The following is a 27,969-nucleotide window of genomic DNA, read 5'->3' as shown; positions in this document are numbered from 1 at the left end:
TTTTCTTTAAGTTTTAAGAAAAGAAATGGTAAACAGTTTTACAAAAATATAGTAATCTTAACTTCTGTGTCAAAAGATCTGTAAGTTAAGAGATAAAATACATGCATAATCCTACCACCAAAAAGAAGAAAGTTTTGATCAGCTTTTGAAAAAATTCTTCACTAATTATCCATCCTGAAGAGAACTTTCAAATAAGGTTTACAAAGGACATTGATTTTTTTTTTCTCAGTTCTTAAGAAGCTAATGAGAGCAATCACACTCACATGAAGAGAAAATACCTGTGTGTATTGAGATACTAAGGAGGTTTTTTGTTATTGTTGTTTTGCCAAATACAGGTATCTATTAAAATGTCCAGAAGGCATATATTTTTTTTTGTTGATACTTTTGCCCATGATGCACTATTGGTTTTAGGTTTTGGTCCTTAAATCATCGATAATGCTGAGATTTGGGCCTTTTGAATATTGTAATCCCCAACTTTCATCTGGTTTCCACTTGGCTGAGGATTCAAGTCACAAAAAGAATGTCATAGTTAATGCTTAGTTAGTTCCAGCACCTTTTTATTTTAGCATAACATGTAGCTTATGACAAACTTGGTTGGAGTCTTTTCATGCTTCAGTTAAATAAATATGTAAATAAAGAAATCCTTTCTTCTCAAGAGTGGTACTTGATCCAATATATTAAGTTATTTGAGTTCCTGAATGTAAAGTTACTGATAGAGTATGGTAGTTCTGTGAAAAACTGTTTTAGTATGAGAACATACAAATTTAACCATTCAAACAATAGTCTTATTCAGAAGACTGAAAGATTAGAAGCCCACTTTTCTGACTCTGCTGCTATTCTGGATTCTTTTGTTTTTTCTTCTTGGATAATGCTATCTGTTAAAAAATAGATGAATCACCACATTCTCAAATTGCCTCCACTATAAAACATGTCTTCACAGATAAATTTGGGAAGCTTAGTTGTGCAGGATTGTGTGAAGTTTTAAGTAAGTCCTCATTATTTTACCAAGAAATATATCTTTAAAAATAGCAAAACCATTTTTTTCTTTCTTTGCTTAACTAGTTTTTTGTTTGCTCGTTTGTTTGTTTTAAAAGAACCTAAAAAGCACTTATGTACATCCAGAAAAGTCATTATTCGTTGGTAAAAGGTTAAAAACTAAAGAAGTCCATTTTCACAAAGCTCTTTTTATACCTCTAAAGTAGTAAAAGGCCAAGTATTTATAAAATGTTGACACAATTTATTTTACTCATCTTTCATCATAATATGGAATAGTAGTTGCACTCAAGACATGAAGGAAAAATATGCTTCAGATGTTGGCTGTGAAATAACTGACGTGCAGCAGGATCACTCACCCTAGTAGATTTCCCCTCCAGACACCAGGCGGGGTGTCAGTTTGTGGATGGGCAAATCGGTGCCTCTTTCAGCTCTGAACTCTTAACAAGACCAGCCTGACACAAAGCTGCAATTATTCTGTGGTGACATCATCACCATCCTGCCCTTTCACTTCTATTTAAATGAATTATTTTTATGTTGCCTAATGGAAGATTTCAACTTTAAATCTGACCTGGCAATGAATGTCAGTGTGAGTTCTGTGCCATGCTTTCATCCTGCTTTATTTTTACCTTCTGGCCATGCTTCTAGCATGGACATAAAGTTCTGTAAGTACATGGAATGTTGAGTCCTCTCAGGAAGTTTTTTACATATTTAATCACTTGCTTAATAGTCTAAAAAAAAAAAAAAAAAAAAAAAAACGAGCCACACGTTTACATAATACATTGAGGATTGCCCAAGTTAAGTCCCAAGATAGCCGTTGGCAGATTTCTTTTAGATCGCACAGACCTTTTTAATACTTAAATAGGAAAGAAAAAAACACCCAAGACTGTTAAGATTTATAAAATTAGCATAAAATTATAATGATTATGATTATAGTAAAAACATAAAGCCCTTGAATTTTTTTTTTATTTTAAAACTCCATGCAAATTATTTGATAATGCCTAAATGTCTCACAAGTGACTAAAAATCTTGAGAGGAGAGCTGAAGATTTTTTCACCTTTTAAACGCTCAGTTCTTTCATATTACCTGTCCCATGGTGGACCTTTATTACCACCATGGAGATATATATATATATATATATATATATATATATATATATATATATATATCATGTTCCCAATGTAGTCGGAGGTACTGTATATTTCTGCATATAGAGCAGCCCCAGTCCTTCCCTCCCAAATTCTGTGTTTTTAAACTTTTTAATAGCTTTTGGAAAAAAATAGTAAAAAGTAAACATTGAGTCAAGTCATTGTGGCCTTCTGTTTTTCTGCCTCATTCTTCCCATCTCCTTCCCCCAGCCACAGTGGAGCAATAAAGCTGGCAAGAGACCACTAATTTGGTTAGACAATCTTTCGGTTCCCCTTTGCATGTTAGAACTTCCTCTGTGCCTCATCTCAATGTCACTTACTCGAACTATAAACTTGCTTCCTGGCAGTAATCAAGCTCAAATCAGTTGCTGAGTCTCCACCAAGACAGGAATCTGTCTATGCGAGCTGCCAGCCTGAGCTGAGATCTAGAGTTTATTCTGCTGATTGCCCCCTAGAATTAACCAGCTGTGCCCAGTAGGGTGGGACTCCAATGACTCATCGTAGAGCTGATACTCATTCTGAAATCTTTGGTTGGTGTTTAAAAAAAAGGTGCCAAAAGAAAGTACTTGCCAACCTTTGATGAGATGGTGGTGGGGAGGGGCATATTAAACAGTAAGAGAGGAGTCACAGATTTTTTTTCCGCTAAGATAGTTCAGTATTAGGAATTCATAATTCAATGAAGATCCTCCTAAACTCAATGGTTTGATCTTGGATCAATCCAATGAACTTCTTTTGCAGGAATTACAATATAGAAACACATTTGGATATAACCTATGTTAAAGTAGAAAATTAAAACTATCACTGAAAATGGATGTGACAAATATTGGAGATGTTGACATCCTTTTTATTTTATCAGAAATATCTAAATCCATGTATATTATATACATATGCCATTACTCAAATGCCGTTACTCAAAAGAATTTATTTTTGCTTTTTTTTAAGTTTTTTTTTTTTTTAAGATTTATTTATTTGTTTATACAAGCACTGGGTACAGTCAGAAGCATAGGAAGGCGAGAGAATTCACCAAAGCCAGAGTGGGGAACAGAACAGGCAGAAGGACCGAAGTACACTGCTGAGGGGAGCAGTGGGCATGGCAGGAGAGGTCTGCGTGCCATGTGGGACCCTCACACGGCAGCTGGGGATCAAACCGGCACTGCAGAGTCTGCTTGCAGCTTCTCAGCCCAGCGCTCAACCACTGCACCACCAGCGGAGGCCCATATTTTTGCTTTTTTTTTCCCTTAAATTTTTAGTTTACTTTTAGCTGTCAACAGCTTTCAAATTGGAGTGCATTGTTACCTTTGTGTTGTATAAATAGATGGAAAAGACTATCTTTGAAACAATTGTAAAATGGCCTTTAACAACGATAAGCTACTATAAAGAACCCTCAGGATCCTAACTATTGCACCTAAAAGAGTACATACGGTCTAATGCCATTAATTACCTGTGCATTTTTATATGATGTACTCTTTCTACAGGACTTTAAAAACTCCTCATAACATAATATAGTGCATGTGAGCCCCATAAAACATTATGGCAATATATTTTCTGGAAAGATGTTTCCTAGTGAATATGTATATACCAAACACATTGCCTTTCTCTTAAATTATTCTATCTGATTTTACTACCCTGATCTTGGCCAGAGTTAAGAGTTTTCTGAAAGCTTATTTAATGTCCACTAATACTTCTTTTCTAGGGCTATTATTTAGGTATTGAAGTTTTTTTTTTTTTATGTGATCATAAAGTTGTAGTTTAGTGCAAGGTTATTTTGTTGCACAAGTCTACTTGCAACAAGTTTTTAAAGTAAATTGAAGTTCTATAAATGTATATTTATTTTATTTTTTTTTTTTTTAGAGCAAGTAATTTTATTTTTATTTTTTTTTTTAAATATTAAATTTTATTTTTATATTCCCCCATACAATTGCAAACGCCCCATTCTGACCCCAATCCTTCCCCTCCCGCCCCCCACCCCCCAAAAAGTGTCTCTGGTTCATAGTTTTTTTGTTGATTTTGATTTTCACTTTCTTATATTCATTTTCCTGGTCCCTTATTTAAGTTTTCTAGATTCCTGCTATGAGTGAGACCATCCGGTATTTTTCTTTTCCTTTTTGGCTTATTTCGCTGAGCATGATCCCTTCCAGTGCCATCCATGTTGCTGCAAATTGCATGTGTTTATCTTTTTTGAATGCTGAGTAATATTCCATGGTATATATGTACCACATCTTCTTGATCCAGTCATCTATTTTTGGGCATTTGGGTTGTTTCCAAAGCTTAGCTATTGTAAACAGTGCTGCTATAAACATAGGGGTGCAGGTGCTCTTTGGAATTGATGTTTCTGTGTCCTTTGGGTAAATACCTAGGAGTGGAATTGCTGGATCGTATGGAAGCTCTATGTTTAGTAGGTCCAGAAATCTCCACACAGCTCTCCATAGTGGTTGGACCAGTTTGCACTCCCACCAACAGTGCACAAGAGTTCCTTTTTCTCCACATCCTCGCCAACATTTGTTGTTGCTAGTTTTTTTAATATGTGCCATTCTCACTGGTGTGAGATGGTATCTCATGGTAGTTTTGATTTGCATTTCCCTGATTACAAGTGATGTTGAACATTTTTTCATATGTCTGTTGGCCATTTTCATTTCCTCTTCAGAGAAGTTTCTTTTTAGCTCTTCTGCCCATTTTTTGACTGGATTATTTTCTTTGTTGTTGCTGAGTCTCATCAGCTCTTTGCAGATTTTTGTGATCAGTCCTTTATCATTAGTGTTGGGTGCAAAAATGTTCTCCCAGTTGGTGGGGTTTCTCTTTGTTTTTGTTATTGTCTCTTTTGCTGTGCAGAAGCTCTTTAATTTGATGTAGTCCCAGCTGTTTATCTTTCTCTTCACTATCACTGCTTTGGGTGATGTGTCTGTAAAGATGTCTTTGATGTGCAAATCCCGTAGTGTTTCGCCTATATTTCCTTCTATGTATTTTATGGTTTCAGGTCTTATGTCTAGTTCTTTAATCCATTTTGAGTTGATTTTTGTGTATGGTGTGAGGTAGTGGTCAAGCTTCATTCTTTTGCATGTAGCGACCCAGTTTTCCCAGCACCATTTATTGAACAAACTTTCTTTGCTCCAATGCATAGTCTTTGCTCCTTTGTCAAAGATTAGTTGACCATAAATCTGTGGGTTTATTTCTGGATTTTCTATTCGATTCCATTGGTCTGTATGTCTGTTCTTGTTCCAATACCATGCAGTTTTGATGATTATGGCTTTGTAGTATAGTTTGAAGTCTGGGAGTGTGATGCCTCCATTTCCTTCTTTTTTTTTCAGTAGAGCTTTGGCTATTCGGGGTTTTTGGTGATTCCATATGAATTTCATCAATAATTGTTCTATTTCTTTGAAGAATGCCATTGAGATTTTGATTGGAATAGCATTGAATCTGTATATTGCTTTTGGTAGGATGGCCATTTTAATAATGTTTATTCTTCCAATCCATGAGCAGGGGATGTCTTTCCATTTCTTTGTGTCTTCTTCTATTTCTTTTAACAGTGTTTTATAGTTTTCTTTGTATAGGTCCTTTACCTCTTTTGTTAGATTTATTCCCAAATATTTGATTTTTTTTGTTTCGATAATAAAAGGGGTGGTTTTTTTGATTTCTTCTTCTTCAGATTTATTGTTTGTGTATAGGAAGGCTACTGACTTTTGCGTGTTGATTTTGTATCCTGCCACTTATAAATGTATATTTAAATTAAAGTATAATTTAAATGAATCGGCTGTTTAAAATGGAGGTATATTAACTTAATTTGGCTGAATTTTACCATTGAAAACAAAAAAGACAGAAAAAGAAAAAGAATGACCAGGTAAGGAAGTATTGAATCACAGAATTACATGAGATGATAAATAGCCTCAGTAAGAAAACTTTTTATTAAAGCAAATTACTCATTCACTCAATAAGCTTGTTTTAACACTAATTATATAACAATGAATCTGTTAAGCTTATGTTTCTCTGCAACTGACAAAACTGCAGCTGTAAGTAACTTAAGTACTGTAAAACAGTAACTTAACGAAGGGAATTCCATTTGAAACTAGTTCAGTCATCACACTTCCATGCTATTATTTTTTTTCTACTTCAATACACTATTTCCACCCAAGATTACCCAATAGTCCAGCATCGCAATTGGAATTTATATTAGTTTCCTTGGGCTGCTGTGACAGAATCCCAATGATTTATGGATTTAAACATCAGAAATTTATTTTCTCATAGCTCTGGAGGCTAGAAGTCCAAGATCAAGATAACAGGGTTGATTTCTGGTGATGCCTCTCTTTCTGGACTGGTTCTGTAGTACTAGGGCCTCAATTTAATCTTAATTGCCTCCCTAGAAGCCCCATCTCTAACCACAGTTGCAATGTATGAATTGTATGAATTGGAGAGGGCACAATTGGAGAGGGCTTCAATGTATGAATTGGAGAGGGCACAATTTGGTCTGTAAGAGAGCTCTACTGATTGTGTAGAAATTCATAATTCAGAAAGGTGATGAGCAAATGAATGATAAAATGGAATGGCAAAAAAGGGCAAACCTTTCAGGTGAGTCAATTCTGCTTGATGAGCTTCCTGGATGTCTCATACAATTCTTCCATTTATTTTCATTGGCCAGTGTATAGCTACAGATCTCCCCAAAACTACAAGTTGTCTTTTAACCATGTGCACTGCTGCCCTGAGTAAAGATCTTATTACAAAAGAAATGGAATTAGGGTCAACAAGTCATCTTTGCCATATCCAGAAATAGTGCTGGGCATTGAGGATAAGAATATGAGCTCCTAACCTTTAAGTAGTTTATAATTCTTCGAGGAAATAGAGTATGTACAGTGCTTATCTGTAGTATAGCATAATATGTCCTCTGGGTTAAATATGTAAAGTTTCCATGGAACACTGAGGAAGAATGATTATCAGTGGGGGCAAGTGGGGAGAGGAGTCTTCAGATGAACATTGAAAGCTGGATAAATGTTCATCAGGCTAAGAAGTAATTCAATATATATTAGGAAACTGCAAATATTAAAAGGGGGCATAGTTTGACATTCTTAGCCAGAAGTGGTAATGAAATTGGAAAGGTGACATGAGGGCTCATTTTAATTGGTATAAAATGCTATTTAGGGAGTTGGACAGCATGTACTGGATTCTAGAGAGAATAAGATAGCGTTATAACCAGATACGTGTTTTAAAAATATACATCTGGCAATAGATAGGAAGGTAAATTGATGAATTTATAGACAAGTGTGTGTGGGTCTTAACACAAGAAATGCATTTGAAGAAATGAGATATTGGAATCCATTAATGGTTTAGTTTTGTTGTCACTATTGATTGAGTTATGCTGGTTTCTGCTCCTTTAAAGATCCAAATAATAAGAGCAGAGAGTAACAAGAATGGTGAGAAATGATGAGGTCAAAATTCTTTCTACAGTTATAATACTTGAGGAAAATCATCAAGCATTCATTCTCATTTATCTATCATCATCTTGCTATATTCTGCTTAGCCTTGCTTATAATTCTAGAACTCCTAGATATTTTTTCCTAATTGTGCTGCCTTCTATCTTCTGTTAGTCCCGTATCCCAATTCTCAATGTTACTGAGAGCCATGAGATTGTAGGAAATTGAAAATGGGTAGAGATGGTTAAGGTCATCCATTCAAATTCTTTTATGTTGTGCATCTTTGTAGCTCTAAGAAACAAGAATGTCATTGCATTTGTTCTAATTTCTTTGAGTTATGAAAATAGCAAAAATAATTAGTGAAATTCAAAGGAATTAGAGAAGTCATATCATGTCAGTGCATCTTTAAACATATGATAATTATAACAGAGAAATGTATAAACTTTTTAAAACCATGAAATACATCAAACAAGTGAGAACATTAAAGGAATAACATAATACACACAACTATGACCAATACTCAGTTTTGTGAAATGTAAACATTTACCCATACTTGTTAAATTTTATAAGAAATGAAACACTATTAGGATTTTTGAGAAAGCCCAATAATGAGCAAATCTCTTCTTCACTTGCATCAGAACCAATTGGGAAATGACAATCAGAATCAAACCCAACTGATAAATGAAGTTCCTATTATTGATCTTTGGGTGAAAATGACTTTCCCTCCAGCCCCAGATGAGAGGCTGATATGGGAAGAATAGAACAAAGCTATTTTATTCAATGGATAGGTTCATTCCTATAAAAAACTCATAGAGCTCCTTACAAACTCATTCATCATTTAAGTGTGAAAGGAGGGCAGACATACAAACAGATTAAGAGTGACAGCAAGTGAAGCTCCCACCACATGAAAGGAAACATCAGAAATAAGAATTTTCCTCTAAAAAGGCAACAAATTAAAGTCACATTTTATCTCCTTTTCTATCCTATGCACTTCCTTTTCAGGTAATCTCTACCTGAATTTTTAAGATCCTTATAGTTAACAAATACTTAGTCACTGGAGTTGTGATTCTGAATACTAGAATGCTTCCATTTAAGGAAAATATTAGCAGCCAGTTCTTGGAGTTATTGATATAACATCTGTATTTACTTGAATTTCAAGATACCCTAGTGGACTAATGGAAAGAATGTAAAAGATGATGCTACCAGATAGGAATAGAGTTTGGATCCAAGGATGTTACTGTTCAACTAATGTTCTAAGTGCTAGAGATCATCATGGTCTAAGAACAATTATAGCTGAGAACACAAGTTTAGAGCTATCTCAAAGCAGAAAAAAAGACATCAAAAAATTATCTCTTTTCCCTGAAAAGAAAAACAGTATTCCACTAACCCTTGCCATCTGAAATATTTCAACATTCCAAGCTACTGAGATTTGCCCTTATAAACAAACCCCAGTGTCCTTTCAAATTGTTTCTAATTTATTTTCCAATAGTTTTCAGGTGAATAACAAGTTATTTTCATCTTGATATAATAGCTTACCTTATTTCCTCTTGATAGTTTTAAATTGAGGAGAAGTACCGAAAAGCTTTGTGTGAAGAGAATGTTTGGTAGTGAGTAATATAATGAAGAATATAAATAACAAGCAGCTAGGGAGGGAGAAAAATTAAACAGAATCATTTTAGTTTAAGTGGTAATGTATTATTAGAGACAGTACTCAGCCATCAAGAAAAAAAAATTAGCCTATCCAACAGTATGAGAGAATCAATAATGGCATCTTGTATATCCGGAGTTTGAAATTGCCAATTGAAGCTATGGGGTAACTCTAGGATGAGCAATTGTTTTCTTATACATTTTGATTTGGAGGATGTACTATCGGAATTGACACATTATTTCATTTTGTTAATGAGTTTCATGAAGCCTTAACATAATAATGTTAATGACTGACCACTGGTACATTAAATAAAAAAAATATTTAGAGAATCATATTCCTTCAGAAAGGAAATATATTAAATCTGCATAATTTGCCTCCTGCTTCAGAGTAATATGGCAAATTAAAAAGGGAAAGATCCAGGCAAACTAAATGTTATATCCCTTTGAGTTCCACAGCAAAATAAAAATATATGAGACTTTATTTTATGTGTTAGTTTTGATCTTGAAAATATGCATTAAGACATTTTTAAAAGTCTAAGCTAGCTTGCTCTTTGAAAGAGTATTATGACTGGTAAATGCTGGTATTACTTTCTAGTCTAAATAATTTAACTGATTTGTATTTTAAAGTTTCACTATATGAGGGATATCTTATGTCTTATAGGTTATAGCATATTATGGTTATAGGTTATAGATTATTTATAGCACATTTTTAAATAAGCTTTAAAGTTTACTCCTCAAATTTCAGCAATCTAAATAATGCTTTCAAGTAATGTGTGTACTTGAAATTTCTATGATTATTCTTTTCCATTAATTTCTATTTTATTTTCTGTTACACCTGAGTTTTTACTTTAGCAGTGTTAGCTACAAACTCTAATTTGTACAATTAAGAAAAAGAGAGTGTACTATTTATACATTAGGTCAATTGATAATCCTTTTTTCACATTTTGGTATGTCCTTGATTCAATCTCAAAGTTAAAACTTATCCTGCTACCATTATGTAATCTGTTCATTGGTATATTAGAAGAAAGAACCCAAATAAAAAGCTGTGCCTTTATTAACAGATTCTCTTCAATGTATTTAATTAATTTATATATGTGTTCTCAGTGATATATATATATATATATGTGTGTGTGTGTGTATATATATATATATATATATATATATATACCACCTTGCTAACCCTAAGATTATCTTTGGTGGCAAGTACAACAGGTTATTTCAGGGGTCAGAAAAGCAAAATAGTGTGTACACTGATATGAGTGATGTTCATTTCCTGATTTTCACTGGAGCAATTCAACTTCCAAACAAGCAAGAAAGTAGGATTAGCACACTGTTCCCAGTGAAGCAATGGAAGTACTTCAGGTAACTGTGTCTCACACTCTAAGACAGGTATATGGCCTTCAAAAGCCAGCACCCAAGAGATCCAGAAAAATGAGCCAATTCAGTAGTACAGGAAAATCAATCAATTCAGTGCCTGGAATTCAAAATGATTAACTACCAGGCAAACTGAAAATTACTTTAGAGTGTGTGCTATCTCTTTGATTTCCTGGTCCTCAACAATACCTACTGGGCACACTATCAAAATGAACCGTAAGGCTGGCAATGTCTTCCCTTCTCACTAAGAAGAAATATGTCAATTAATAAAAGCATAGAGAAGTTTTCACTAACAAAAGTACAACTTTCCTTCACATTATTAAACTTCCAAATATGTTGTATCTTATATTTCTGGGTCAGCACTTGAATAGGATGCAAGCCTGCCTGCTTTGAAGTGGAATATGCCTTTCCATATGCAGCGTCCATGCCTTGTAGTCACAGAAAATAATGAGTTCAACTCTCAGGATTGCCAGGGCAGCTGCAGAACAGAGCTCTGTGCTCATGTTGCTTCCAAAAACACACGAGTCAGTGTTTCCCACAGTGAGATCCAGGGACCCCTGAGGTTCTGCAGCTTTTTTGTCCTGTAATACACAGAGCCAGAAGATGATGCCGATAGGGTGGAGGCAATGAGTTCTGACACTATTTAAGAATTTCAGGAGAAGGGCAGGCTGAGAGAAACTGGCAGGGATGGCAGTTATTTGTGGTGGGAGGATATGGGAAAAGAGCAGATGTCTGTAGATACTACAAAGGAAAACAAACACTGTGGAAGAACAAACTTATGTAGAAAATTTAAAAGGGGATTTTTAACAAAGGATGTTTGGGAAACACTTAATTGGAGTTTAGCATTCTGGGCAGCACTTATGAAAGGGGATAAGTTCTTACAGCCAGAATGACCTTTATTCTCGAAATCTTCATTTCTCTGTTTATTACATCCTGCTCATCTAGCAAACTTGTATTAAACACCTACTATGTGCCAAGAATTAGAACTCTGTGCCTTTTCCCCATCAGTCATACACAAATACACACATATATACACATTCACTTTGAAGTTCAAACACCATTTGTCATAACGGGGGTCCATAGGATATTTCTATTCAAAGCTAAAACAATTGGCTCACTAAGGCAAGCTGAAGTTAAAAAGCAGCTTGCTGGGATGGAACTTGGAAAATGCTTGAATACCGAGGTGTTTATTTGGATTGGCTTTTCTGCACTTGCTGATGGAGGTAGATATCTTGCTGACATATTACATCATTTCTGATGAAAGAACTTTAAATGGTGAAATTGATTGAGCCAGATTTTTTCTTATATAACCACAGGGAAGTTTCAGTTGTTTGAAGGAGATGCTGAATTTGATGCAGTATTTTTTTTCCCCACAAAATATTGACTTCCTGTGTTTGAGATTTTGATGTAATTTCCATCTAATATTGTTTGTTTTATTTTTGTTCTATTTTTATCACCTGTGTGTTCACCATTAGAGTCCTTTAGCTCCACCCCAAGACTACAGTATTGTAAAAATAACCATCTCTGGATTTCAAATGAACTAGAATGATGTAGTACTATAACTTTTTTTTGACAGACTCACATACTATTGGTCAAATTTTATCTTTTAAAGCAAACATGTATGCCAAAATTGAGATCTGTTCAGCCTATTAAGAATAATTTAACCAGTTAAACATACGGATAGAGCTAGACGGGATCATGCCCAGCGAAGTAAGTCAGAAAGAAAAAGGAAAATACCGGATGGTCTCACTCATAGCAGGAATCTAGAAAACCTAAATAAGGGACCAGGAAAAAGACTAATTAATACAAAGTAAAAATCAAAATCAACAAGCAACTATAAACCAGAGACATACTATGGGGGAGGCGGGGTGGAGAGGAAGGATTAGGGTCAAAATAAGGGGGGATGCAATTGGGTTTTTTTGTTGTTTTTTATTTTGTGGGACCCTTGCCAGCGGCCGGGGAACAAACTGACGCTGCAGAGGCTGCGGGCAGCCTCGCAGCCCAGCGCTCAACCGCTGAGCCACCAGGGGAGGCTCTAGGGGGCTGCAATTGTATAGGGAATATAACCAAAATGAAAATGCATACATTGTGCAAAAATGAAAAATCATGTAAGAATTATATAAAATAAAATATTAAAAAAATAAAAATAAAATATCAGATCCACAGCACTGATATTATAAAGATGGTTTACTATATATTGCAAGGTAAGGAAAAGGGTTTTCAATTTTTCCCACCTCTTGTCATTAAGATGTTTTTCTTTCAATTCTCTGGAGTGCTTCAAAGTTGACTATATATCATCTAAATTTGAGAAAAAGCAGTAAGTTTAGAGTCATATAAAGTACCTGATGGATCACATCATTAATTATCATGAGCAAAAGTGACTTTAGCTATTCATATCCATTTGAGTAGGGGTGGATGAGCTCTTTCCACAGCAAAGGTAAGTGGTACCCAGATTGTACTCAGGTTTAGGGAATATAGCGTCTCTACACCCCTGCAGCATAGGGGTTGCACTGCCTAGGTGTACTTTCTGATTTTCGGGTAGTTCAAATCAGTAACTTAATTATCATGACTGAATGTATTGGAAGAGTTGCTGTTAGCTCATCTTGCCCTCAGAATAGACTTGTGATATTTGAAGTGAACTAGGTTATGGGGGGTGGTTTTCACTGGAGTCAGAGAAACCTTAACTTGCTATTGATTCAGAACCTGGGTGGTATCATAAATACAGAGCGCATCTGTGAGAACTGACGTGAGTGTCCTAAGGATCAAATTGGAAGGCGGGGGATGACTTAACACTCCTCCTCAGCTCACTCTTCCACTTGGAAGACACTTATTCCAGATTTTCTTTACATATGTCATTGCAGGCAGGTTTAGAAACAGGAAATTCTCTTTGGAAATGAGTCAATGAGTCCACTGTACTACCCCACTGATCCCTCACATCTGTATCACTTTTTAAGATATAAATGGTCATCAGAATGGGGGGATATCCTCTTTCCAAAGAAAACTCAACAACCAGATGGTACCCTGGCTCTGGAGTCCACCTATGAAAGCAGTTTCACTCATTAAGCATTCTTTACTCCGACATGTGTAATTTGTATTCCTCAAAGCAGTTAATACCGGGAAGGCTGTTGTTAACTCATTTTCAATATGATAAACTGAGGCCCAGTTGCTGTACTTTTTTCTTAGCTGGCCGGTAAGATCTCTGAAGGCAGGAGCATTGTCTTTTTATAACTATATTTCCAGAGCCTAGCAGATGTCCAACCCCAAATAAAGACTTGATTAATGTTTGTGGAATAGTTTAATACATATGAATAACTAACTAAATAATTAAGTGAAAGAGCCAGGTTTAAGTCCCTAATTATGTATGTCTAAAAATCACCATCTTTCTATACTGCTGGGAAATTTACCCTAAAAACTAATTAACTGCAATCACGCAATTATTATTTCTTATCCTAATATTGTGTAATCATTCCACTCTTTCATAGTGTTAATGGCATGATTTTTCCTATTATTTCTAGATTGAATAAATGTGTGTAGGAAGTTGTTGTAAGAGCAATAACATTTTAATATGATCCCTGATCACCATTTATTTGATACCCTCTTGCCTTGGCCTTGGAATTTAAGATACTCAGAATTCCCTTAACTTTTAAATACTCCAATCTGGATATGCCTAGTTTAAAATTTCTGAGCCACCCAGTGAAAGACAGACTTTTTTCATTAAGAAGCAGAGAAGAGGCAGCGATGACTTTTCCTAAGACTTAGAGGAGTCTATGTCCTCTGGAGGTGCCCAGACTTTGCCCCTTCAGTCATTTTTTCCTGCTGGTCCTACCCTCAAATATTCCAGAGCATTTGAGGGTTGTGCTGAGCTGGGTGGCTTATTTTTTATTAATCTGACCAACACAAAAACACTATAATCACAGGAAGTCTATGATTTGACCTTAAAAAACCAGAGCTGAAGTCCATTTCTGCTACTAAGACAGACTGATCTTGGACAAATCACTTAGCCCCTCCATGCTCCAATTTCCTGACACATTAAAAAGGAAGATGGAACTCCATCCTGCCTAACTGCCAGGGTTTATTGATGACGTCATCACCATTATTTACCTGAAAATATTTGCAAGTGGGAAAATGTTTGTGAGCAGAAAACACTGTACCACTGTAGGTTACGTCTCCCTCTCCTTCGTTCAGTTATCTCACACATCAAAATTCTATCCTGGAGTTATTCACAAAAAGATCTTTTTTAGGGCCTCCCCTGGTGGCGCAGCGGTTGAGCGCTGGGCTGTGAGGCTGCCCGTGGCCTCTGCAGCGCTGGTTTGTTCCCCGGCCGCTGGTGAGGGTCCCACAAAAAAAAAAAATCTTTTTTACAAGAAACAACCTTCAATATTGACAATCTCATCTTCCTTTTCAGTCTCAGCCCTTAGATACATAACACATAAAACCATTTTTGAAGAGGAGCAAACATGTTCATTTCTTTTCTACCAAAAAATATGATTTACCTGAAATCCCTTCTGGGGCTTTGTCTGGCACTCAGTGGCCATGATTCTCTCCTTTCTCCAACTTTCCTTTCATTGCAACACCCTCCTAGCCCAGCAACACCACCGAAGAGTTTCTCCCTCAATCTGTTTTTGGGGAGGTGGAAATACATCAACTAACATAATCTCTCCTCTAAACTTATTCCCATGTCACCTTCTACTAGCTTTTCACAGTTTTAGGACTATATATAAAAATTGAACAATGTCAATGATTTGGAAATCCTGGGGCAAATTTCTCTGCAATCCTCATCTGAGAATACCTTATTGAATGGTATGGTAGTTGGCAAATTAAATTGAGTAACACACTGTAATGCAACATAGTTGTTACTATTAGGAAGGGGGAAAAAATCTTTTCTAGTACATGTGAAATCAGAATTTACATTTGGACTCTTGACTGTTGTTTATGTTTTATGTTTTAATTCATTTTAACCCTGTACTGCCCCATAAAGCACCTTTGTATGTTGAAACATTTTTTGTTGTTGTTATTTTGCTTCTATTGAAAATAAGTTTAATTGCTTTACTTCTGGCACTTAACGTTCTGAGACAACTTACTATAACAAAATGAACATTGAACTAAAAGTTATGAGAAGCTGCTTTTACTGTTTATACACTCCTTTAAATCAAAAGAACAAGATGTAAACTATTTTTTTATGTCATCTCTTGTGCTTCAGTCTCTTTGGTGCCTTGGGAAACATGAAAGAGATTGATTTACAATCACTTTGGGCAAATTGCCTTGTAGAATTCTGAGGACAGGAAATGAAAAAAAAAATAAGTACAGCACACACCCCCGGACATTCCACACAACATGTAGAATAAACAAACAGGCCCAAAAAGGAAACCAAAGCTCTTGTTCTTACGTTGATGGGTACCATGAATGGCCTTTGGGAGAGCAGACACTAAAGATGAAGAAGTACTGGAAAAATCCTTTGAGAGGGGTGACATTCATGAAAGTGAATCCATCTCCCTTTTTGCCTAAAAGTTGGTGAATGCTTTTAATTTAGACAAATTCTGTAACCTGTATCACATTATGATAGAGGGCTACCATATTCCATGTGCTTCTGAAATCTTAACAGGAATCAGACTTCCTTCCTGGGGATCTTGTTGGGATAAAGATACCAATTCAAGAAATCTCTGTGGGGCCTGGGATTATGGATTTCTCACCTGCTCCTGGGTAAGGTAGATGCCACTAATTTGCAAGCCACTATTGGTTTACTGTCTGTCACCTTCTTCAGCAAAGTCACCAGTGATATTGTTCTGGTCCTTATCTGTTGTATAATGGATTTCAACAGGAGATGATTTTGGTCCCTGGGAAATTTAGCAGTGTCTGGAAATATTTTTGTTCTTTACAACTCGGGAGGTATTACTGTCAGGTGTATAGGGTATATGTTTTAGTATAGATAGTCCCTCATAACCATGGATTTTCTTATCCAAAAGGTATATAGCACCAAAAATGAGAAATTCTGCTGCAAAAGAACTGGTTGGGGTTTTTTTTGTATTTCATATGTTAAAAATAATCTATTGAAAGTGTAAAAAAAAAAGAGGAAAGATGTAAGTATAGCTTAGGAGAGTGAAATGAAGAGTATTTAAAACTATCTTCAACTATATGAAAGATTATTATGGAGAAGATGGAAGCCAGCTGTTTTCCCTCTCCCTTGAAAAATGAATGGGAAATGTACATAAATGGACCTGGGCTACCCTTCCCTTCTTTGTCGGCATCTTCCACCAGGCACATTTGTCTCATCTTGTGTCTCATCACTGACAGACTCTCCCAGTCATTATGATATTTTTGACTCGCTGCCAACTTGCCTTCTCTCCCACCCCTTAAAAATCTAAGTCAAAAACTGCTATCTCCATAAATCTTAACTAAGATGAAATAGATCCCAGTTTGCCTCTGACTATAGCTGTTATGCCTCCTCCTTCCATGGGTTGTCTTTCATTCTACAAATATGTTGCTGTCCATGTGTGAAGGAGCTGTGCTAGATTTGAGAAGGGACAAGAAAAATAATTTAGAGAGTTCCTGCTCTTAGGAATTTTCCAGTCACTGAGGGAGAGGGAAACTTCACCAATAACTACAAGATAGATAATATTTAATGATTATTTCTGAGAAAATTTTTTTAAATAAAAGAGGAGAGTTTAGTAGCAAAAAATTATTCCCAGGTGGTAAATCAGGAAAGACTTTCTAAATAGGTATACAGAAGTATCTTTTTTTCCATAAATAAATATGCATAAGTATTTTTGAAGATTAAATTTTTTAAGTTACATATAATCCTATGCATCAGATAAGTACTTAATATTGTCATTAAGATTTGAAGATATGAATTAGAGCACAGGATGAATTTAGCATAGCATTTGGACTTAAACTATATTTATGAAAGAGCTTACAGTAAGAAAAGAAATTTTCAGAATACTTTTGGTTAGGTTATGGCTTTACAAAGGAGAGTGAATTTAATCACCTCTGAATATACCTGATGACACTGTGATTTTTAAGTGCTCTTACACTCACTGGGAAGAATTCTTAATTTTTAATTACATATAGGAGGGGAGTACTTTGGAACTTCACAAGTACACTTGAAAATCCAGTACCAAAGGCAGAATTTGAAACTATTATGAGACTTTCTAGGAGTGAGTTTCTTATAAAAAGAGTTTCATTTACTTGAGCGACAGAAATTAAAGAGAATAAACCCTCATTTAATAGGTAAAAAGTGTCAAACATTGAATAAACTGCGTAGATATATCATCTGATTTAATCTCACCAGTAACCTGCAAGGTTATCACTGACAACACTTTACGGAGACTAGTATGTATGAAGTTCCACTCACTGTTTGATAAAAAAAGAAAAGAAAAGCCAATCCCAGTTCTGCATAGGAGTCCATCTCTGAGTGGAAATAATCAGCTTGCCTTCCCTTTGGAAGCAACAAAGAAAAGCTTCCTCTCTGGAGGCTTTAAATGGTGATACTTGCATCCTCTGTAATCAGAAAAGGAAAAATTAAGTCGTTTACATTTCATAGAGGCCATGGTTTGCTGTAGGACTCACTACTTGCACGCTGTCTACAACTGCTATAGTCATATGTAAGCCCTTTTTCCCACTCATTCTGAAATCTTTAGCTTTGGGAATGGTACTAGAACTAAATCACTATGGGATTTGTTTGAATGTCAGTACTTGTATTTTTCAGTCATTATGTTGATTTCCAGTCAGCAATACAGTTAGTGTCATAGACCTTCCTTTAGTTCTCATTCTGTGAGTGGCATTGCTCTTTTTGATAAGAGCACAGTTATCAATGAGAACTTCAAGAATGCATGCCATAATTCAAACCCTGCTTGGCATCTTAGTGAACTCTGTGTAACTGGACCTTATCTTCCCTCTTAGTTGTTCTAGGCTTCTGCATATCATTCAATGTTGATGTGAAAAATTCAATGACTTTCAGTGGCCCAGTGGAGGACATGTTTGGATATACTGTTCAACAATATGAAAATGAAGAAGGGAAATGGTAAGCCCTGGGATTTTTGTCATTGTTATGATTTGATGTTTTTTGGTTTGTTTTACATGATAATGGAAAGTGTTATTCAGCTGTAGTTGGTTTTATGAATGAGACATCCACAGAGTGAATCACTTATGGCAGAAAATGCCAGCTAATCATTTGATAATGGAAACTGAAAAATGAAAAAAAGAAAAATTCCTTGGCAATATTAGACCAAGTCATTAGTGATTTCTGTTGGAGTCTGGGTTGACCTCAAAGAAGGTCTTTATCCAAAATATTCTTGTTTTGTAATTATGCTATTCTGGCAAGAACTCTTTAATTGTTCTCATTTTAGAGTGGCTTAAATTCAGCAGGAGGGATTGGAAAGCAGAATAAATGCTGTCTTATAAATTTTAATATAACTTCTATAATATGGGCTTATATTTTGGTCTTTACTGAGTTTGGTCTATGAGTCATAATAATCCTTACTAAATTTCTTTCATACATTTTAGTATCTTTATAATGACTAAGTGCACTTTAGACATGACTTTTAAAGCATATTTAACTTATTAAAAAATATCCCAAATTAATATTACAGTGTTTTTGGTTGTTTTTTTTTTTTTAATAGAGGCATGTTTTTTTTTTAATTTATTTATTTGTTTGCTTGTTTGTTTGTTTTGTTTATACATGCACTGGGTACAGTCAGAAGCGCGGGAGGGTGAGAGAATTCACCAGAGCCAGAGCGGGGAGCAGAGCAGGCAGAAGGACCAAAGTACACTGCTGAGGGGAGCAGCGGGTGGCAGGAGAGGTCTGCGCGCCATGTGAGACCCTCCTCTGGTGGCCGGGGAGCAGCCGGGGATTGAACCAGCGCCGCAGAGGCCGGGGGCAGCTTCGCAACCCAGCGCTCTACCGCTGCGCCACTGGGGAGGCCCACAGTGTTTTTGTTTTATACTTAATGTAATTTTAGTATATTTTAAAAAACTGAGCCTTATACCAAAAAAAGAACAAAGTTAGTTAAACTTTGTTTCAGTTTAATAACTTAAATTAAACAAACCCATTTTTCTACTAACTATAATAATAAACAAAAAGGGATTTATCCCTACTTGGAAAACAGTGATTTATTACTTTGGTATATTTGGCAAATGAAAGATTTTTTTTAATATTCTGCCTTATCTTTTAGACTTAATTTTGTAATAATCCCATAAATACTATTAAAATGAGAATTTTATTTCCCACATTTTGTATGTACATATATTACATCCTAGTTGTAAGCTAGGGGGTGTTTCATATATCTAATCTCCTCATAAGTATCTCAGGTAAGAGATCCAGTCATAGCCCATAAGTTTTTAAATCCTTTGTATTTACATCCTATAGTCCTACTCCCTCCTCTTTTTTAAGGTTAGACAGGTAAAGTCATCCCTTTAGACACCAGTCTCATTGTTTTAGGCATTATACCTGCAATTCATGTAGCTCTAAAGGTGGGACACAATGCTGAATTGACTAACTGGCCAAATTTCTCTGTGTACTTAAAAAACTCTGTTTTTCTTAAAGGATTAGCATTTATGACTAAAACATATAAAAAAATTTCACTAATTACTAATAGTACATACAGTTAAAAAAACAATATACTAAATAACAAGCCGTGAAGACTTAAACTACCTATTTAAAATAAACTGGCTTTTTAAAATTGTATTATTTTTTATTGTGGTACCATTGGCTTATAAACTATATTCTTTAGGGGTATATGTTCATATCTCTCAGATGTATGTTACTATAGCATATCTACCACCAAAGTAACCATAACTCTCTACCATTGAGCCTTCTCCCTTATGTATACTCCACCCAATCCCCTCTGGTAGCCTCAGTTCTGCATCAGATTTATAGGGTCTGTTTGGCTTAGTTTTGTCTGTTCCTTTGCTTTGTTTCTTTATATTCCACATTTGGGTGAAATCATCTGGTATTTGTCTTTGTCCTTTTGACTAATTTTACTTAACATAATCCCCTCCAATTCATCCATGTTGTTGCAAATGGAATGAATACATCTTTTATATATATATATATATATATAAACTAGTATATATAGGGTAGCTTAGAACAACTTATATATATATAAGGGTAGTGTGTGTGTGTATATATATATATATATATATATATGGGGTAGTATTTCATTGTGTGTATATACCACATCTTTCTCCACTCATCTGTCTTTGGGCACTTAGGTTCTTTCCATAACTTGTCTATTGTTAATAGTGCTGCAATAAACATAAGAGTGTATATATCCCTTCAAATTAATATTTTTGTGTTCTTCAGATAGATATCTAAGAGTGAAATAGACCTATGGTAGGTCTATTTGAGAAACTTTCATACTATTTTCCCTAAGGGCTGGACAAGTCTGTACTCTTATCATTAGTGTACAAGGCTTCCTATTTCTCTACACCTTTGTTAATACTTACTGTTTCTGTTCTTTTTGATATGGGCCAGCCTCACAGGTATGAAATGTTATCTCATTGTGGTTTTCATTTGCATTTTCATGATGACAAGGATGAAGAATTTTTTAAAATGTGTTTATTGGCCATCTGTATGTCTTCTGTTTAGAAGTGTCTATTTAGCTTTTCTGGCAATTGGTTTTATTAAGCCTTTTTCTTTTTGTTGAGTTGTCTGAGTCCTTTGCAGATCTTTGATATTAGCAGTTGTCACTTGTATGATGTTCACATATATCCTTCCATTCAGTTGGTTGTCTTTTCATTTTAATGTTTAAGAGGTCTTAGTTTAGGGCAATTAGGCAATAGAAAGATATAAAAGGAATACAAATTGTGGGAAAAGAAATAAAGTGATCACTATTTAGAGACAATATGATAATATACACAGAAAATCCTCAGTACATCACTTAAAAAACTATTAGAGTATATCAATACGGGAAGATGGCAGGCTACAAAATCAATATACAAAAACTGGTTGAATTTTTTATATGCAAGCAATTCACTGGAAGATAAAGAAATAAAAAAATCCCATTTGCAATTGTGTCTAAAAGAATTAAATACAGAATAAAGTAGGTAAGGACCTGTACAATGAAAATTGGACTACATTATTAAAAGAAGTAGAAGATTCACAGAAATGAAATCATTCCTTTTGCATGGATTGGAGGAATTAACATTATTAAGATGACAATTTTATCCAAATAATATACAGATTAAATGTAGTCCTTATCAAAGTTTCAATGGCATTCTTTAAATAAATAGAGCAAACATTACTGAAATTTATGTAGAATCACAAAAAGAGCTTGACTAGTCAGAATAATCCTACCAAAAATGAAGACCAGTGGTATCACACTCTTACTTAAAACTATATGACAAAGATGTGGTAATCAAAACAGTATGGTATTGTCATAAAAGTAGAAACAGATCAATATAATAGAATTAAGAGTTCACAAGTAAATCCATAATTATATGAGCAATTAATTTATAACAAGTGAACCAAGAGTATACAGTGAAGAAAGGAAAAAATCTTTTAATAGTTCTGGGAAAAACTGGAGAGTCACATGTAAAAGAATGAAATTAGACCACTATCCCATACCATTCACAAAATTTTTCTCCAAATTGGATTAAAAACTTGGATGTAAAACTTGAAGCCTTAAATACATGGAAGAAAACATAAACAAAACTTTCCATGATACTGGCTTCAGTGACGTCTTTGGGGAATTGATTCCAACAGCAAGGAAAATAAAAGCAAAAATAAATAAATGAGATTACATCAAACTAAAAAAATCTTATGCAGAGAGAAATTATCATTAAAATGAAAATGAACTGTGTTTTTATTATTTTTTTATTTTTTATTTATACAAGCACTGGGTATAGTCAGAAGCACAGGAGGGTAAGAGAATTCACCAGAGCCAGAGGGGAGAGCAGAGCAGGCAGACTGACGAAGTACACTGCTGAGGGGAGCAACGGGCAGCGGGAGAGGTCTGCGCGCCATGTGGGACCCTTGTTTGGCAGTCGGGGATGGAACCGGCACTGCAGAGGTTGTGGGCAGCTTCATAACCCAGCGCTCAACCACTGTGCCACTGGGGAGTCCCGAAAATGAACTGTGTTTTTAAAGAATAGTCAAATATTAAAATATTTTATGAAAGTCTGGTTTCTGATCTCTTATATAAGGAAAACCTAGCAGTTTCCTTTCTCATCCAGCCCCATCTTTCTTATTTTAAGGCAGTCAGATATCAGCATTACTTAAGTATTTGAGTAAATCTTAGTAGAGTAAGAAGTGGTTCACAGTTTTTTGTTGTCCACTTGACATCAGGAATGGGGCCTGAAATATACTATATTTTCAGTGATTACTTGATAATAGCACAACAGAATCTACTTTAGTTTCCTATTATTATAGGTGAAAAAAACAGATGCATCTCAAATAAAGTTAAAAGTGATTCTCCTATGATTATTAAAAAAATGAAAATGATAACAAATGTTGGCAAGTTTGTAGAGAAGAGAGAACATTTGTAAACTGTCAGTGTGAATGCAAATTGATGTAGTCACTACAAAAATAAGATAGAAATTCCCCAAAATTGAAAAGTAGAACTACCATGTGACCTAGCAATCCCACTTCTAGATAAGTAACCAAAGAAACTGAAATCAGAATCTTGAAGATATGTCTGCACTCTGGTGTTCATTACAGCATTATGACAATAGCCAAAATATGAAAGTAATCTAAATGTCCATTGAAAGACAAATAGGTAATGAAAATGTGTTATATGCATATAATGGAGTATTATCCAGCCTTAAGAACAAAGGAAATCTTCCTATTTGAGATAACAAGGATGAAACTAGAAGATATTATGCTAAGTAAAATAAAACAGACACAAGACAAACAGTACACAGTACCACTTACATGAGAAATCTAAGGAGGTATTTGTCAGAGGGTCCTCAATTGCAGTCATATAAGATAAATAAGTTCTAGAGATCTTTAGTTAACACTGTATTGTGTATTTTAAAAAATGCTAGAAGGGCAGAAATTATTTTATTATCATAACATAATACTAATACCAGCTAAAGAGGACAGAAAAACTTTTAGAAGTGATAGGTATGCTGATGGTATCCATTGTAGTGATGGTGTATATAATTATCTCCAAACTCACCAAGTTTTATACATTAAATATGGACAGCTTTTTATGTTATTCATACTTGAATAAAGTAGTTTTTTTTTTTTCAATAAAAATAATACCCCTAGGGAAATGTAACTACTGAGGGCCAGAGTTGAAAACAGAACTCAAGTCTCTTCAGTCCCAGTATAGTACTTTTTTCTTTATTAGAACTATATTAAAAAGTAACCATTAACAGTAACTATCTTTGTGGTCAGTATCAGACTTTACATATTAATATGTGCGTGTGTGCATTTGTGAGCATTTAAAAACATGTGGATGTTTAATTCATTTACAATGATTTTGTGGAAAAGATAAGAAAGCTCAAGGCAACAAAAATGATGAGGCCTACTGAAATTATAAGTAAGGAAATTGTAAAAATCAAAATTTTAAACAGTTAAGGGTGGTATGGCAGTGGCGTATTGTTCTAAAGAGATCCAGGCACAGCTAATTCAAAATGAATTTTAGAAACATGTTTGGATAATAATCTGTAAGTGCTTATAAAATCAGAAGCAATGCAGACGTGCTTTAAGAAATAAACTATAAGAATTATATAAAATAAAATATTAAAAAAAATAAGATGCTTTCAAACCACAGGCATTATTAAATTCTTGTTCCTAACCATAAAGAAAAGAAATAAACTATAGAATAATTGACATATTTTGGGGAAGATGGATTTTGTTGTTTTATTTTCTCCTGAGGTGGTCACCTTCTTAAAAGCATATTTACTGCACTTGCTTTTGGAAGTGCATCTTTCTAAGTTACTTTTTAAAGTCTTTCTGACCCATCTTACATCTGAGCCAAAGAACATTCCTAAAGGAGTGCTCAGTCCATTGCAAGTGCAGTCTTTTCAAAGAATTGAAAGCTAACAAAAAGGCAATCTCATGCCCCCTTTACCTTTCAGACATTATTGTGAAATGAAATTTGCTTTCTATCATTGGCTCAGAAACCACGTTTCCTCAGTAACACATGACACTTCTGATCAAGATCATTACTGTTTGTTATGGTTAGCATGAGCTGGCACAGCCAAGTACAAATTGCAGTGTGGTTCAGAAAAGTTCACAATAAACATAATTGGTTTAATAATTTTGCTTTGAAGAGATGAAACTTAAATGTGCTCAGCATTACACAAGCCTTCCAGATTGTGATAATTGCCAGTATGGCAAGGACTTGGCCAAATGGGAAAATGTGAGATGTTGGTTCAGGGTTTTCCACTCTTGTCCTTTTGCTTCACCCTTTTGTGTGTGCCTCCACCCTTTTAATTGCTGTTCAAGCAGCTGTGCTTGGGGGCTTCAGTGACATCAGTAGACTTTGTCATCTCAAAGTAGATTTTCAAGATGGGGATACTTCCTGAGTCAATTGGCAACGGGGTGTGTGTGTGTGTGTGTGTGTGTGTTTCATGCCCTTTCCCTAAAAAACCCCTACTTTATGCCCTACTTTTTTTTCTAGTGGGTTCATGTGATTGATGCCCTGTTTCCAATGTATCATGATTTAAATAAAGCCTATTCAAGCTTGGGGTAAAATGACTTTTTAAAAGTTCCGTCAAATTTTCTGTTACAGATTTAAATAGAACATTTATTGTGCATTGTTTATAATGTCTTTTGAAGCTGAAATTTCCTTGTTGCCAAACTTGTCATTTCTGTGGCTCACATCCTCTACCTTTCATGACCAAGAGAGAGCCAAGCAGCTATTGGGGCCACTGTTTATCTTCATTCCTGAAAATGATCATTTACTCCAAATATACTTAAACAAAAAAAATTGGTGGGCAGGGGGTGACTGACCCTCTGACTTTAACTTTGATATCAAGAAAGAGTTAGGTGGAATGTGTATTCATGAATAATGTAAATTTGAGACAATGATCCCTAAAAAAATTTTTTACAGAGGAAAAATAAATATGCAGCAGAGAAGTCACAGATCAGCTAACCTTTAAAATAAATATAATAATGGTGATAATGACTATTATGAATAGCAAATATTTCTCAGACTTTGTTGTAACTGGAGCTTTTTATGGAGATGTTTCTCTTACTTTAGTGATTTTTTAATTCATTAGTTGTTTCTCTAGAGACCAGTAATGAGACCCAGAACTTTCTTTAGTCTCTTAATTTTCAGACAAATTGTGGCAAAACACGACATTAAAAGCAAAAATCAAATGGAAATAAAATATAATGAGCAAACTCATTAAACTGGAAAATAAAAGCAAACCCATTAAACGTTGATATAACAATATCTATAGTTCATGAAACAACGTGCCCCAGGTCTTCACATGGGCTCTGGGGGATTGGGCGGGAACATTGTTATCACCCTCATTTTTAAGACAGAAAACTGAAACTGCAAGAATGAATTGTCAAAGGTTTACTATGTCAAGGATGTGACAGGGCCAGGATTGGGATGCCAGCTTTCTGACTTTCAGCTTGTTCTCTCTCTCTCTAACATCGAGATTCTCTAGCACCTCGACTGGCATTTTGCTTAAGTAAATATCCAGTCTCTAATGACTTCACTGTTGGGACCTCTTCGCTGGTCACATGAATCTAAAATTTCCAGGTTTGCCTTATCCAGACTTTTAGATTATTTCACAAAATCATTCATTCATTCATTAAATAAATATTCATTGAATGCCCATGTTGTAGTTAAAATTGTTATAGATACCAAGGATATATGAGTAAACACAGCATATTAAAACTTCTGCTATGGTGGAGCTTATATTCTATTGGGGAGTGGGAACCAAAAACAAACAATAAACAGGAAGGTTATAAATTTATAAGGAAATAATAAATACTATGAGAAAAAAAATAGAGCAAGATAATTGGGATTGAAAATGCTGGGGATTCCTGAAATTTCAGAAACCCCATGCCTGTACTTTCTGGATCTTGTTATTTTATATAACTTGGGAATGATGAGGATAATTTAGGATGAATTAATAAGATGTATGTACTTTCCAGAGCTGCGAGTTTGACTCAGAATAAATAGCTCCTAGGAAAATGCACAATTGTCTTATGTCCCATATCCTGCTAACCTGTTGTTTATAATTGGTTCCAAGACTCAAACCCTTAGTCTCAACCTAGGCCTGCTCGACTGGACCACTTTTTGAGTTCTCACATCTCCTTCTGTTTATCCAGAATGCACAATAAGTCATGGTTTTAGTTCTTTCCAATAATCACCATACTCTTGCGGCTTTCTGTTGCCCTAGAGACTGATGATAAACTCCAACCCTTTCCTTCAAAGTCCCCTGCTTGCCAATCTCAACCACCCTGTTCCAGTTCATACAAAAACTTTACCCTGTGTTCCAGTCACCCATCCTTCCTTATCACCTCCTCCTACCAGCCCTCAGTCTCTTGTTTCCATGATTACCCTAGATTTCCCCCAGTTAATGGTACACTTTTTCCAACTAATCAGTTCTTGTTTGCACATTTGTAATTTTTTTCTGTTTACATGATGGAATCTTAAATTGGAAGGGTCTTTGGGGGGCCTATCTTCTGTGTAATGTGGAAACACCTTCCAAAACATCCCTTGAGGCCTGTAACCTGCCTCATTTTGGCCAGAGGGCTGCCTGACCAGTCTGTGTATGCCTCATCCATTAAAATATTTATTACTCCCCACAAGTCCACCACCCTATTACTTCTTCTCCTAAATCTCTCTAGATGATGACAAGTACTATTTTCCAAAGAAGGGAAGAAGTATGGAGGGAGGGAGGAAAGAAAGGAAGGAGAGAGGAAAGCAAAGAGTGGAAAATGGAGATGGAGGGAGGGGAGGGGAGAATAAGGGCAGGGAAGGGAGGAAGGACCAACTAATGGAGCTTCCTGTTTCAGTTAGTTATTGCTGCAAAATAAATCACCCCAAAACTTACTGATTTAAAACAACAGTAATGTTACTTTCTCATGATTCCGAGGCTTGCATGGTGCTCCCCTGCTGCCAGGGGCGCTGCGTGAGTGCTCCTTCTTTCTGTAGCTGCAGTCCTCTGGTGTCGCAGTTCTGGCTGGAGAGTCCAAGATGGTTTAACTCACATGCCTGGCAGTGTGTGCTGTCTCACAAAATACTGCTTCTCCTCCGTGTGCCTCTTCTCCTCCATTAGGCTAAACTGAGCTTCTTCATAGCACTGGTGGTCTCAGATTTCCAAAAAAGGTAAAGCAGAATCTGTGAAGCCTTTTAAGGCCTAGCCTTGGAATTCAGTGTCTCTTCTGCTTCTATTTATTAAGTAAATTCCAGTTTCAACAGGAGAAAGAAAAATAGATTCTGCCCCAGTGAAAGACAAGGGGGGACAAGGTCAAATCACAGAGGTGCACACAACTCCTACCA

General features: G+C 35.4%; 1 protein-coding gene across 2 annotated transcripts in view; it reads left to right on the top strand.

Annotated features, from left to right (window-relative positions):
• ITGA1 (integrin subunit alpha 1) overlaps positions 1-27,969 on the top strand; it is a 146,251-nt gene that overhangs the window by 38,066 nt on the left and 80,216 nt on the right. For both annotated transcript variants that reach the window (XM_037530624.2, XM_037530625.2), the window contains exon 2: positions 18,458-18,578. In XM_037530624.2, the coding sequence (XP_037386521.1) occupies positions 18,458-18,578 (121 nt within the window). The remainder of the gene's footprint in view (positions 1-18,457; positions 18,579-27,969) is intronic.

This window comes from Talpa occidentalis, unplaced genomic scaffold (assembly GCF_014898055.3).
Source record: "Talpa occidentalis isolate TD23 unplaced genomic scaffold, MPIMG_talOcc4v2.1 talOcc4.6, whole genome shotgun sequence".
Lineage (NCBI taxonomy): Eukaryota > Metazoa > Chordata > Mammalia > Eulipotyphla > Talpidae > Talpa > Talpa occidentalis.
The sequence above is the reverse complement of the archived record's forward strand: the minus strand, read 5'-3'. Positions and strand labels throughout refer to the sequence as shown.